This window comes from Oculina patagonica, chromosome 5 (assembly GCF_052425735.1).
Source record: "Oculina patagonica isolate OP01 chromosome 5, crgOcupat, whole genome shotgun sequence".
NCBI classification, from domain to species: Eukaryota; Metazoa; Cnidaria; class Anthozoa; order Scleractinia; family Oculinidae; genus Oculina; species Oculina patagonica.
In genome coordinates, this window is record NC_135762.1 from 17,424,660 (window position 1) to 17,439,047 (window position 14,388).

At 37.9% G+C, this 14,388-nt stretch overlaps 1 protein-coding gene and 1 long non-coding RNA gene across 2 annotated transcripts in view; both read left to right on the plus strand.

The window, feature by feature from the left end:
* Positions 1-4,791, plus strand: part of LOC144653097 (ATP-dependent translocase ABCB1-like) — a 30,361-nt gene extending 25,570 nt beyond the window's left edge. Inside the window, 5 exon segments of the mRNA XM_078513023.1 lie at positions 517-673; positions 1,069-1,266; positions 1,958-2,164; positions 2,601-2,747; positions 3,052-4,791. Of these exon segments, the coding sequence (XP_078369149.1) occupies positions 517-673; positions 1,069-1,266; positions 1,958-2,164; positions 2,601-2,747; positions 3,052-3,258 (916 nt within the window). The 3' untranslated portion in view covers positions 3,259-4,791.
* A 1,169-nt stretch (positions 4,792-5,960) lies between these two features.
* LOC144653102 (uncharacterized) lies at positions 5,961-10,047 on the plus strand. The gene is made up of 2 exons (XR_013570671.1): positions 5,961-7,455; positions 9,513-10,047. It is a non-coding gene; the product is annotated as an uncharacterized LOC144653102 (long non-coding RNA).
* The last annotated feature ends 4,341 nt before the right edge of the window (positions 10,048-14,388 follow it).

The window sequence follows — 14,388 nt, forward strand, 5'->3', positions numbered from 1 at the left end:
AGATGTCTCATAGACATTAGCTAAATGTCATTATTTTTATTCCAAGGTACTTACTATATCCCCGTCCCGCTCCTCAACTCTATTAATTTAGTGCAGACACCAGGCGGAGAAAAAGAATGAGAGTCAATGTTAAAAAAAGAATGTTCTTAAAATACTACCATTTGTCGTTAATGTTAAAGGTGAACCGTTGAAAACGACCGCGAGGAAATGAAGTGTATCGAAGTTGAGTTGATTGCTGGTATGACAGTTGATTTGTAATGGTTCTAGCGCGGGTAAAAAATGCAACATTCAGCCATAAAAGGCATGAGGAAAATCAGCATTGGCCGTCGCGATGTGCGATATCGGTTCGCGTACGGGACTAGGTAGTGGATTTTCCTATAGAATTTTAATTTTTAAGCTTAAGAGGTAGTCTGAAAGTCAGTCGTCAAAAATATGTGTTTGACTCTATTTTGTGTGTTTTGTAACTTTCTTAGCCGGCGGGTTAATTACAGATATGTATTTGTCAATGTTTTTCAGGGTGATCATGTCCATTCTCATAGGTGGTGCAACGCTCGGTCACCTGAGCGCTCTCTCACCAGACTACGAGAAGGCCAAGATCGCTGCTGCTCGTCTCTTTAAAATCTTCGACCGTAAATCTGCAATCGACAGCTCCTCTGAAGAAGGCTTGACACCGGTAAGAATATACACCACTGCATGGTGTTGTTTTTCTTGAAGTGAGAAACTTTTTACATACTTTCTACATTGATACGCTATTTCTCATGGCTGTCGTGTCTGTTTCCAGGCCATTGATGGTAACAGTGTTCAAACCGGCCTGAAGAGATAATTAGCAACAGGACTTCTGTAAAAGTGTTAAAGTAATTACACCTTTCTTTTAACATACCTTTGATTGCAGGCTTTTACCTTTTTTTGTTGGCCCATACCTTTTATTGTTGTTATTGGCCTGCTGTTAGAATTTGTAGAAATTACAGATATAGCACCGAACAAGGGCAGTTTTAGTTGACGCCTGGAAATGTGTATCAATGTTAAACCTCTGACCTTAAAATGTTATTTCCTGTTGTCTTTGTACAGGGTTCTGTGACAGGAACAATCCAGTTACGTAGCGTTCGTTTCCGCTATCCAACCCGACCAGACGTAAAAGTTCTACGAGGGTTAACGCTGTCTGTCCAGAAAGGACAAAAACTTGCTCTTGTTGGTTCAAGCGGCTGCGGTAAAAGTACAGTTGTTTCTCTCCTGGAGAGGTTTTATGATATCGACGACGGAGAAGTGGTAAGTTATTTAATAGTTTTTAATAGTATTTTTCTTCGAAAATACTGCGAAACTACAGTCGAACCCTAGTAAGTCGAACTCTGAAAGGAAACGAAAAACAGTTCGAGTTAGCGGGGTTTCGAGTTAACAGGGTCGATTTAATATTTAACTGATTTGCCAAGTTAGTAATTGATTGTTTATACTGATTTTTCAGTTCTTTAGTATACAGTACAGTGCAAATTAAACTTATCTCGTCAGGAACTCTAACACGGTCATACATTCTTGTAATAAGAGTGGAAAATGGACTGTCCCATGATACCGTAAATACGTGATCTTTTCGTTGCTCTAATCAATGGGCAACCGTGACGAGTTGCAAGAACCGGAATTCGAGTTATCGAGGTAAATTTGACCCAACTTTTGATCAAGGGAAACAAAATTTAGTTCGAGTTAGCGGGGTTTTTGAGTTACCCGAGGTTCGAGTTAACCAAGTAAAAATGACTGAAAAGTGGTGTCAAATCCAAGAGAAAAGAAAGTTAGTTTGAGTCAGTGGCCAGGGGTGTTCGAGTTATCCGAGTTCGATTTATCGGGGTTCTACTGTAGTAAATATCCGCATGCATTATCAGTAAAACCATCGAATAAGGTGTAACAATCAAAGAGCGCTACTGTGTTTATCCTTTTTAACATTTCTCATGGCTGTCGTGTTTGTTTTCAGGCCATTGATGGTAACAGTGTTCGAACTCTGAACATACAGTGGCTGCGCTCTCATATTGGTATCGTGTCACAGGAGCCTGTATTGTTTGGCTGCAGCATCGCTGACAACATTGCGTACGGCGACAACTCTCGTGAAGTAAACAAGGATGAAATAGAAAGAGCAGCAAAAGCGGCTAATATACACAGCTTCATTAATTCTCTTCCCATGGTAAGACCAATGACTCTCGTTTTATTGTTGGTTCACTAAAAGTTAACTTCCAGAATACATTCACATATTATTTGGTTGGTCGCTAGAGGTGTAGATCGCTATAAAATGTACAGTTTTTGATACTTATTGCAGCAAATCTTCCCAACAGGTCTTTTCGCTGTTTTCAAGTATAAAACGAACGTATCAAATATTCTTGTGTCTGGTCTTAATTAGTGTATGAGTTTCTTCGCATTATTTGAGAACTCCTAGATAACGTGATAGGATTAAGATATGGAATTGGAATATTTCCCTATTTCTTTCAAGATCTTTAATTTTTGAATCCTTTCCAGGATTTACGATGTAAAATAAGACTAAATTTACGGCCTCTTGGTCGTAGGTTTACTCTTGTGAACCTGAAGTATTTCTCTGCAACTCACATTCATCTTGTTGTTTGTAGGGTTATGACACTCTTGTAGGAGACAAAGGAACTCTGATCTCAGGAGGACAGAAGCAAAGAATAGCCATCGCCAGAGCGCTGGTTCGTAATCCACGAATCCTGCTTCTTGATGAGGCAACTTCTGCTTTGGATACAGAGAGTGAAAAGGTGAGGAAAATACCTTAAGCACAAGAACATGTTAGAAATAGTTCAATCTCACGTTTTGTACGCGAAGCAAAGGAAACTGTGGGTTATATCTTTTTCGGTGTCCTCCGTTTTGTATCCTTTCCCCGATGAAGATTATCTATAAACTTTCATTCAATATGTTTTGAGCTGTGTCGATAGCCTGTGTACAGCCGGCAAAATAAGCCGATCTAAATTAACACATTGGTGATACCATCTTTCAGCGTAGCACTAAAAACAGGGAAGAACATAAATAGTCATGATAACAGGTTTCTTTCTTGTTAAACAGGTTGTCCAGCAAGCGTTGGACGCCGCAAGTGAGGGTCGTACAGCCATCATTATTGCACATCGATTGTCCACGGTACAGAACGCTGACATCATAGCCGTCATTCATCACGGGCGCGTGGTAGAGCAAGGCACACACCAAGAGCTGTTGGGTCGTAAAGGATTTTACTACGCTCTTGTTACGGCGCAAATGCAGACCGCAAATAATTAAGTCTGAGTTTCTTTTAAAATTTAAAGAGTTCAATATAAACAGTACAATATACACGGTACTGATTTGCAAGATCGAGTTCGTTAATATATAAAATCAATTGGTAACCCAACCAATTAACAAGTAACAGGCTAAATATAAACTACAAACCTGTTCATTTTACATGTTCTAGACATAAATAGCATAAACGTCTATGCAAAGTTTGGTATCAATTCAGTGTTTCGTTTAGGAGGTAAAGCATCTTGAAATTTGTGATGTCCCGGATGAACGTGTTATGCTTAACAGTCACAAAACGGATACTTTTTATTGCATTTTTCAATTTTCAGACGTGATTATAATTAAGAAGTGATATCTTAAATGATATCTAAAAGCGAATAACATTTATGGTACAAACTACTTTACTGACTGTAAACAATTCTATGGCCGCCATATTTGTGCCTCAAAGGGGGACACAAATTAAACATGGCGTTTGCATGTTCAATAAGTGTAACTTTCCCAAAATTATTTTTATAAGAACTCGGTTGTGAAAAACGGTACAGAGCTTATACTTTGACAAAGCGCTTATTTTTGGCTGCTCTATAATCTGATAAGTTTTCCTGCAAACAAACAGTCCCTGTAACGCTGATGAAAACAACCAATAGATAGTGGGACTTTAAATAAAGTACGGGTAGAAAATGCGTTGAAGAATATTTATCATGTAATTGTGACTTTGTTATGTTAGCATGTAAACAACAATACATATTTTAAATCTTATTACAATCGTAAAGATACAGCTCACTTCAATAACTAAATCCGGAAGTTAATGGTCAGCGGTCAGCACCTCAATGGTCAACAAGAGACACAATAAAATCTGATATACTGACCCATGCCAGTAGGGTAGAGGAAGCTAATAAGGACCTTTGTTCTGGCTCTGTCATGTTGCACCATGTAATGTAAATGTAAAAACGTAAATGCAATTTTATTTTCCCCCACGTAACAAGAAAGGCCCTCAAAAGCACATTATTAAGAGTACTATCGACAGTAAATCCATCAATGAAACACTACAAAGTGGCTCTAAAACGTGGTTTACTAAAACCAACCTGAAGGCCAGCCTACAGTTGATTAATGCCAATTATATCATGGCTGAACTTACAACTGCGGTTATATTACATTCGGTCTTATCCTTCTCAGAGTTTTTAATCTATGGAGTCCATAAATTTAACACTTTAGCTCACTTTAACAATACAGTTACAAATTAACATAAATGTACCGAATTTTACCCAAATCCAGTTTAATTTCTTCATGCGATCAAGGTTATCCATACACCACAATGCCAGGCGTCTTTGGTGGACGTGGTTTTGTACTCGCTATCGTAGTTAATTGTTTATGATTTAAAAATAAACTGTTTCAGGTTAATTAGCCTTCCTGATCATCTAACCTTAATTTTCTCAGTTTCTCCCGCGCTGCACAGCTTACTCGACAAGACCGAAAGATAGTATGAGTAAAGGGCTGCTGCATGCGCTGAATACCAATGAGATATAATGACATGGCGCGGAACGTGATATTGTGTGGTTACTTTTCTCTACAGACGTGTGGAAACAAAGTTAGCCACAATGGATTATAAAACAAAGACGTTTAATAGTAAAAGGAAAACTACAGATAAAGATCTCATGAGAGAAATTACTTCACGTGCAAAAATACAAACTTGTAGATTTCCTCTACACCGATAGGCAAAATAACTACCAGTCTCCCAGACCCCTTCGTCGGTCGCCCCCAATTTTTTAAGGGGCCTTTTTTAAAAATATATACTCCATTTTAATATTTTCTCATAGTTGTATAAGAAAGTTCTAATAAAAATTTATAATAAGCCATGTTAGAGTTTGGTGAAAAAGGAAAAAAGGTCTACACTGCTAGGACCAAAGTGGTACACGCCAGTTTCGGTGAGGGCCAGTTTCTGTAGCATCAAGCGACTAGGAGTATTGATAATCCCTTAAATTTTTACTGATGCTTCGGATTTAAATAAATATCTATCTTGTTGTCGCGTCGTCTCCCAGTGTCTCCACAGCTTATAATGTGTCAAACCATAAGTAAGTTTTTGTTAATATTGCCGCCACGTTGTCACGTATTGAATTAAGTTAGTAGAATAATTTTATGTCATTTGACAGAAATGTCTTGTCCGTTTTAATGTCACGATATTAGAATCTCTAAATCCTTTCATTAAACTGATCTAAATGCCATGCCACGAAACAGTCATACCCCCTCTCCTTCCCAAAGGCTGTTGTATTTTCGTCGAAAGCGCGCGTGGGAAGACTGAGGCGAGGGAAGGATAAGGTGCGCTATGAACGACGGGAAGGAGAGGGAAAGTAGCGAAACCTCTTTCGTTCTTCCATTCTGTGATCCCCTCAAGTGCCTCTGCCGAGAAAAGAGACTCGTGTTATGGCTCCGCTGCTTTTTTACAGATAGATTATTTTCATGCAGATATGCTACATATTTAATCATTAAAGCATATAAAAATCGAATGAAGAAATAATTTTTAATATAGAGAGCTGAAAAGCTATGAACATCGCATTAAAGCTCATTAGTAATTTAAGAAACACGGCTATCAATATTTTTGACATAGTCAATTTCATGCCAGCTGGATTAAATGGAATAACAGTTGAAGTTTAATAATGGGCAAACCGCAACCCACAATAAACTTATCAAAAACAGAGAGTATTATTAGCTTTGTAAACACGCAAGGCAGGCGAACTACAGGAAAATGGACGGTAGCTTCAAAAAATCATAATGAAGCAGAAAACGCCGAAAGGTTTGATCTTAATTGTTCGAAACAAAACTCGTATGGAAAAATGTTCTGGTTTTCAAGATGTAACCATTTTACCTCACGTGATCTTCGTCAACTATTACAAATTTCAAATTTCAATTTAAGTCAAATTCTCAGTATATAATGAAGTTTTATTTAGTTCACAACGCGTAGAGATATATAGAGAGCAAGAAATCGGGGAAAAAATTAATCTTTACATTTTCTCAAATTATATTTTTAAATTTTACTGTAGTTTTTGTGCTTTGTGGTCTTTCATTTTAATATTAACAGTTTAAAGGTTATTTTCCCTCCGGAACTCAATTAACCAGTTTTTAGATGGAAATATTATCACCACGCTGGTCTTTAATTTTAATTTTAACATGTACAGTTTAAAAGTTATTTCCCCTCCGGAAGTCAAATTAACCAGTTTTCACGTGGAAATATTACCACCACGCTGGTCTTTCAGTTTAATTTTAACAGTTTTAAAGTTGTATTTCCTCCGGAACTTAAATTAACCAGTTTTTACATGGAAATGTTACCACCACGCTTGTCTTTCATTTTAATTTTAATGCACACTCGATGTATATCAACTTTAGACTACACCATTTTGTTATAAATTGCCTAAAGGCTAAAAGTGTTTAAATTTTGTTAAGCATGTTGGCTATAGCTAGTTGGATGACTGTGGCGTCACTGCCATTAGCGTTAAACGTATTTTTGCAAAGAACTTCAAAATTGTTATAAGTTACTTTCACGGACGCGGCTGCTTTTGTAACAAGGTGCGCGCGATTTTCTTGGGAAGAAAGGAGTTATTTTATTGAAGATGGATGGCGCATCTTGAAAACGTTATTCTTACATTTAAATATTATGGTCGTTCATGAATCTCCCCCAAGCTTAACCGTCTTTGCCCCTTTTTGTTTTGTTATTACATTTCCTTTTCTGTAGTAAACTGTCAGTATTTGATTTGGTGCTTCACCATATATCGTGAATTCTTTGAGTTTTCATCAGTAGTAGTGACCAGCTGCGAACTTGAATGAAATTATTATTAACATATTCAACTGAAATTCTTTTTCACAATATCTGAAGATAATTCAACTCGTTTTTTCCATGTGTTCTTGTGAGCAGATGTACTAAGCACCAATGCTTACGTGCGGCGATAATTTTATCCCGTTCCACCACGATGAGATGGACAGCAGAAGGCGTCTTTGACAACTGAGGAAGTCTTAAAGAAAATGCGTTTAATCGTAGGCCCACCAAAAGATAATTAAAACTTGGTTTTGAAAGCAGATGTTGAAAGAAAAACGTGGGGCTCAAATTTGCATCAATTAATTTAACAGCTTATAATACAAAACGCAGCAACTCTTTCTCACACTACGAGGCTTTATTGTGAAGGTAGTTTCCTGTTTAATCCAAGGTGAACTGAGGTGAGTAAGTTTTTGGTGTACAGACATATTCCACACTAACTTGTCCGAAACTCGGATGGGACAGTGACTTGGCTGACCGTAAAAGAAAAGTTAACTTTCTCATTCGATATTAGACTAGCCAGCGACAGCGGGCTTGCTGAACGTTCAGAAATAGCCCGTATCAGAGAGTCAGGATCATCAGAGCGCGAGAAAGGCCACCAACCATAAACCAAAACATCAATAATAGATTCGTCAAATAATAAAAAAAGATCATTCATATTAATACCACTACAATAAACAGTGCTCGATTTCCACTACAACTTCTTGACATCAATGATATATGTGATTCTGCGTCTATGGCGGGGTAATTTCCCGCCATCGACGCGGCCAGTTTTCGCCAATAGTCCGGTTGTCATCCTTCTCTAAAGGAACGCGGGTTCACAAAACGGCTGAAAATCCAGCCTATGCAATTTACAATGCAGTAGGGCGAGTTCTCTTGTACGTTCTTTTTTATAATTCATTCTTGATATAGAAAACTTAAGAGAACAAGTTATAAAAAGCTGGTATTCAAATTAATATTTATGACAATCGTCCATTAACCCTCGACATCATGATTTATATTTGAATAAATCTTTTTTTTTTTCAGAAAAAAAATATTCTTTTTCAGGTGTGTTGGGGATAAAATACAAAGACATTTTCTTGCCCTGTGAAAGCGGTTACAGAAGTTTGAACGTTTTTGTCTGTTACCGTACCCAAATTCGCAAGTAGTAGTTTTTTTCCAATCAGAAGCGCGATCTACTGTCCTGATATCCTACGATATCAAGTCACTGACCTGATATGCCACCATATCATGGTCACTTTGAATTAAAGTAGTGTTTCCGTACGATGAATTGAAAGGAGGTTTTACCAATAAAACAGAAACGAGTATTTTTAATTAGCTGGTGCTTACCGGTCGTAAAATGAGAAAAACTTTCCCGCCAAAACTAAACTTGAGCGCGCTCGCCAATTGCGCGATGTTTGCCGACGAGTACTGAAACATTCAAACTGAAACAATGGAGTCGGAGTTTCCATTTGAAAATTTAGGGAATGAAACTCCAAACAAACGAGTAAAAAAAATGTGAGAAGAGGACTTGATAAAAGTGTTTGAAGACCAAAAAAGTATCAATACAAGCAGGTCAACACATTTTGCACTACGTGTCTGGGAAGCATGGCTTCAACAGTTGTTTTTTTTTTTTAGCGAATAATATCACCGGATTTTTGGGTACGGTAAATACCTAATCGTACCTTTTTGGTACGCATCGGCGGTTTTTTCATATCAGGCTCGTTTGGTCTCGCCATGGATATTTTGGCTCGACCAAACTCGCCTGATATGCCGCCGAAGCGTACCAAAAAGGTACGATTAATGTATGAATCATGAATATCAGGCAATTCCAAACGATTTAGTTTTATTTGCGTCCCGCGGGATAATAGAATTATCATGAGACGTATTTTGAAAAGTCGTTTGTAAAATTATTTAACAATTCAAAAGGAATGGATCCAATAAAAGGGCACTATTCTGGTCACATGAATGTGCTGTAAATTCAAAACTGGAAATAGACATTCTGTAATTTTGATATGGAATATTCGATCACTTCACCAGTCCAGGTTATGTTTTTTTTTTTTTATACAATAATCGCATCCGATATGTCTGGATATCAAGGTTAACTATGGCTTTTCTTCACCTCGCCATTTCAAATACCTTAGGTACCATGCATTTGACCACTTATATTGCATCCGTGTATGACTTTAAGTTGTACTAAGGTAACATGTATATCTTGGTTTCTTTTCACTTTTTACACATACGCAACAGTAGCGGACTTGACTTATATAGGTCCACATGAAATGACAACGACATCGATTGTTTGAAAAAAAAGTAAAATAAATTAGCTGTCTTTGCTCAGGACACCTTGAGCCAATTTGAGTCTTCTTTCAGTTGATTGTAGTTGTGATTTTTGTTTGACAACTTTGGTCTGATTTACCCTTATTAGTTCAATTCTCAGAAATTCCATCACTGATCTACATAACTTTTGTTCGTTTAGATGATGAACCACCTCAAAGCTGCAGCTTTAACTGCATTGATTGTTGTCCTTCTGCAAGTAGCGGACGTGCATCCATCGTGCGAAAATACATGTTATCGAGTATCCAGGTTTTGCAGTCAAGATTGTTTTACTCAAACTTGTGCCATTACTTGTACCGATGACTTAAGAAAGTGCTATGACACGTGCAGGTTCAAGAGAAGATTAGTGTCAAAGAACGCCATTGGCAATGATGATGCCTTTCAAGAATAATGACACTACTTAGCACAAAGCATATCCTTAAAATATAAAAATAGTTTGTTGTAATTCTTCGTTCTATAGAGAAAGAAATAATAAACACTTTATATAATGAAGCGAGTAGACGGCTTTAACTTGGAGTTTCATTTTTCTTCCCTAAAAGGGGATTGAAATAAGTCATATACTTGAAGTGAATTACTCATGTCTGACTCAGTTTTTACCTTGCTTGTAACACTAAAGCTGTTGCCTGAAATCAAATGGGATGTTCGATTTAATAATAAATCAATTGAGAAAAGTAAAACTATTGTATGGCTTGGTGACTATATAATTAGAACAGAATTCAAGCTTTTCACGACAAGCTGTTGGGGAACAAGTTATTATCTGATGAAATACCTACACGCTCAAAGAATGGATTAAACCCACGGGGGTTCACGGGTATAGCCAAGATATTTCCAGGGGTACGCACAATTTTACAAATTCAACCTAACACCTCAGTTCCGACATCGTTTCCGCATTCCTTGATTACATTTGATTTTTGGGGAGTATGGCGAGATTGCAGTGTACAGTTTTGGTTACTTTCAGTGGCGGATCTAGGGGAGGGGCCCGGGGGACCTGCTCCCCTATTTTTAGAACAAATAGAGGCCCGAAGGGCCGAGAAAATGTATTTCGAGAGAGCCCCCCCCCCTTATCTTCCTAATTCTAGGGTCTGGATGATCGGGGTCCCCTTCATCTGAAGGGGGCCGGGGGTGCCGGGAAGTCTGTGTCAATCAAGCCGTTGCTAAGAAAGACGTCACCAAAAGTATTGTTTTTTTCAGAAAGATTTAAATATTTGCGAAATATTTGCGTACGTAAAACGTGCGTTAAAAATGTATGGCAAATTTCCACTGTCGCGTAAAAGGTAATAAAAAGCGTTTCTTTTTACGTGCGTTAAACGAACGTAAATATCCCGTCATCCTGAATTTGGCGCCAAAAGGCAGGGAGATCATGGGGGATTTGATCTGCCGAGATAGTTTATTAATGCTTCCGAAAAACACCATAAAGTAAAAAAGACTTAAGGCGACCTTCCCAGATTCCCGTTTCACAGCCTACGTGGACTGACGCCATGCGTTTTCTTTAACTATTGCGTTCGTGTGATTTGGTTCTGTAGTCAGTTCTATAAATTATTTCTGGAAATGTTCGAACTTCCTCGTTGAGAAGTGCTTCTACATCTGAATGTTTTCCCATGTAAATCGATGGCGATTTAAAACAAAATAGCGTTCCACTTGGTAAGTGGTGTCATGTGAACAAAATCCGAAAGTATGATTGGTTAAATCGCTGCGTAACCGCAGACAGCCGCGAAAAAAAGTTGAACTCAGTTCAAACTATTTTGAAAACACTCGCGATCACTTCGTGCCTATACGTGTTTGTAACGAACGTAAATACCTAGAAAATACGTGGCATTGGAAATTGGACAACGTAAAGTCGATGCACGTAATCGCGCGCGTAAAATTTCATTTTTACGTACGTTGACGTGCGTAGATAAAAACGCGAAAATCCACCGTAATGCGAAAAATGGCGGTATTTGCGTTTAATGTTTTACGCCAGGGAGATGTTTTTTGCATTTTCAGACAGATTTCTAACCTGATGTTTTGCGACACTAACAACCAAAAAATGGTAAATCCTTTCAGAATCATTGGAGTTATTTTAATAAGTATAATTCGCAAGCCTTACTTTCGCTAGACTGGTCACGGTTATCACTTATCACAAAATGCAAATAGCTATTGTGTTTTATGCACGGTCAAGACCAAAACATGCGAAATAAACAAAGAACTTTGTCAAGCTATTCACCACGCCCTTAGCAACCATTCGAAATCTACTGTGCACGGCACCGCTAAGCAGCATTCTTTAGTCGTGTATCTAAGGAAGTTTCTTCACCCTCGTGACCTCGAGCCCGCGATATGGTCACGTGATGTTGGTCAGTGGACACCTTGTATTGACAGCTGTCAATTGACCATAACTTGGATGCCCAGTATCAAAGAGGTTAGGGTTAATTAGGCTCCTGGGTTAATCTATTTTTTAGAGTGCACGACGTACGTACGTCGTACGCGCCCGCTTGCCATGCCGCTAGCCATGATGACCATGAAAACTCAAGTTCATGGTTTTCCTATTTCTGTAGATTTTCTACGGGTATGGGTCTCCGCTCTACGGCCCTTCGGGCCACTGTGGAGCTCCGCTAAAATTAAAAAAAAAATTAACATCAGAAAATAATATCCATCATGACAAAACACATTTGTTCTTTTATTAGTATTAAATAGATTTAGCCAAGCCTAAAAGCGGAGCTCCCCGGTAATTTACTTTGCCCTTTATTAAAATATCGAAATTCACTGACCGTAGGATAAAAAAATGGTTAATGAGCCCGCAATCCAATAGAAAACCATTTTTCGGTCAGCGGTCAACTTTATAAAAACGCGTTACCTCGATGAGTTATACACCTGAGCCCGCGATATGATCACGTGATACTGGTCAGCGGATACCTTGTATTGACAGCTGTCAATTGACCATAACTTGGATGCCCAGTAACAAATGGATGAGTGTTTATCTATTTCTGAAGTGCGCAACACCGTACGTACGCCGTACGCGCCCGCGAGCCATGCCGCAGCCATGATGACCATGAAAACTCAAGTTCATGGTTTTCCTTTTCTGTGATTTTCTATGGGTATGGGGCTCCGCTCTGCGGCCTTCGGGCCGCTGTGGAGCTCCGCTATTATTAGCTTATGTTTTATTATTTTGTAAGTTGCTTGCATCGACAGTACATTTAAACTTGTACATAACACTTGTAAGAGAAATGATAAATTTGTATGAATACATTCTTAATTAAACATTGTTCATTTCGCTGGGAGAAGGCCATTAGTTTTTTCATTTTCTCACTCGAATCTCATAATAAAACTTCTCTCACGTAAGTCATCTTTGATAAAATGAGTCTGGTCACAGTTCGAGGGCATTATGGGCTTCATGACTTAAGCCCAACAGGTGCACGAAGTTACAAAAATTATTAACAATCCCATAAATAACACTTTGTTAAGAGAGGATAATCTAAAATCATCTTTAAAAGTTTATGTATTTCAGCCATAACACTCGGGTGTACACTTAGTATTACTTCGTTATTTTGGCTGAAAAGTCGTAACTTAAAAAGCCAGGATGAGAAGAAATTCAAGTTCCGTCGGGGACTCAGACTTTTTTACGCTTGTGACAACAAAAATTATATGTTTCTGAAGAAATAGCCCACGACTGACTCTCGCAATTTATCCCAAAACGGAAACGTTTGACTGCATACGATCAAGTTAAAAAAAAACGCGACAAATACTGGTTTAAGTGTTTTTCCTTTTTCACAAATGAAATCGTGAATATAATAATTGAAGCAGTTTACATATTATCAGCTTCCTGGGTTCTCGTTTGTTTACTCTGTCCTTTTTGTTCAACGCCCGCCGGGAGTTTCATTCATATGTGTTAGTTACTCGGGATTATTTTCTTTTTGTGAATCTAGAAGAGGTCAAAATCTGAATAAAGTAAGTTCCTAGCGTTTTCACTCTTTAAACATTCGGTGAACATCGTTTTTTTTAGATCTGACGCCAAAAAAATGTTCTTCTCAAAATAAAGATTGGACAATTCGGGTGAAAAGAGAATTAAGTTTGAAATCCAGAACTGAAAGGTCTCCCGTGAAGAGTAAAAAATTATTTACAAACCCATTAAAATAGCACTATTTTAAGAGAGGATAATCTAAGATCATCTTTAAATATTATTTATTTCAGCCACAACACTCTTCATAGTCTAGCTGATTTGTTGAATAAAACTACGCAACTAAGACGCTGTGTTCATTCAAGTTCGAATTTACAAAACACCCAAACAAATTCGTAAAATCATTTCAATTTGTTTAAATTTAGTGACCCTTATGCATGTACCATTTTCTCAAGTGGGAACACACAACTGAAAGGAATAACAAATTAGCTGAGGTTCATAGTACAATCTTATTCTTTGTGTAAGGTCCTTTTAAAGATTGATTCAGCCGCTGAAAAAGCGTTAAATGAAATAAAACTGTGTTTTCGCTCCAGATCTGGATTTGTCTTTGGACCTTCCTTTGCCGGAACTGCGGTAGTCTGAGGGAGTGATCCACACGATGAGCTCAAGTTGTGTCATAAATTCATTGATTATTCGTTGTGCTGTTAGTTCGAGAGAACTACCTGACCGACTAAAGAACTTTATGAAGCGAATCCACGTGATTTAACAATAGATCTCGTTTGAATCGCATTTCACACTTCATCATCCGTTCTCTCTGTTCCCAGTGTGTTATCATTAATTATGTCAATTGATAATGCGGATGGCGGTATATTTTGTGGTGTATATGTACAATATTTATTTTCAATAATAACAAATGTGTTACCGATATTTTGCAAACATTTATAGACCACTCCACAATGCCTGAAATGAAACCCTATACAGTCAGATATGTCTGTAAAATTTCACTGATTTCCCTTTTCTAGTCCGAATTGGTTCTTAAAACGAGAACGGTCAGCAACAAGCATGATTAGGAATATGGCAAGCAAAAAAAAGAAGAAATGGAATTCTCCCGTCTTGTTCTTTTTCCTCTCGCTTTCATCAGGGTGCT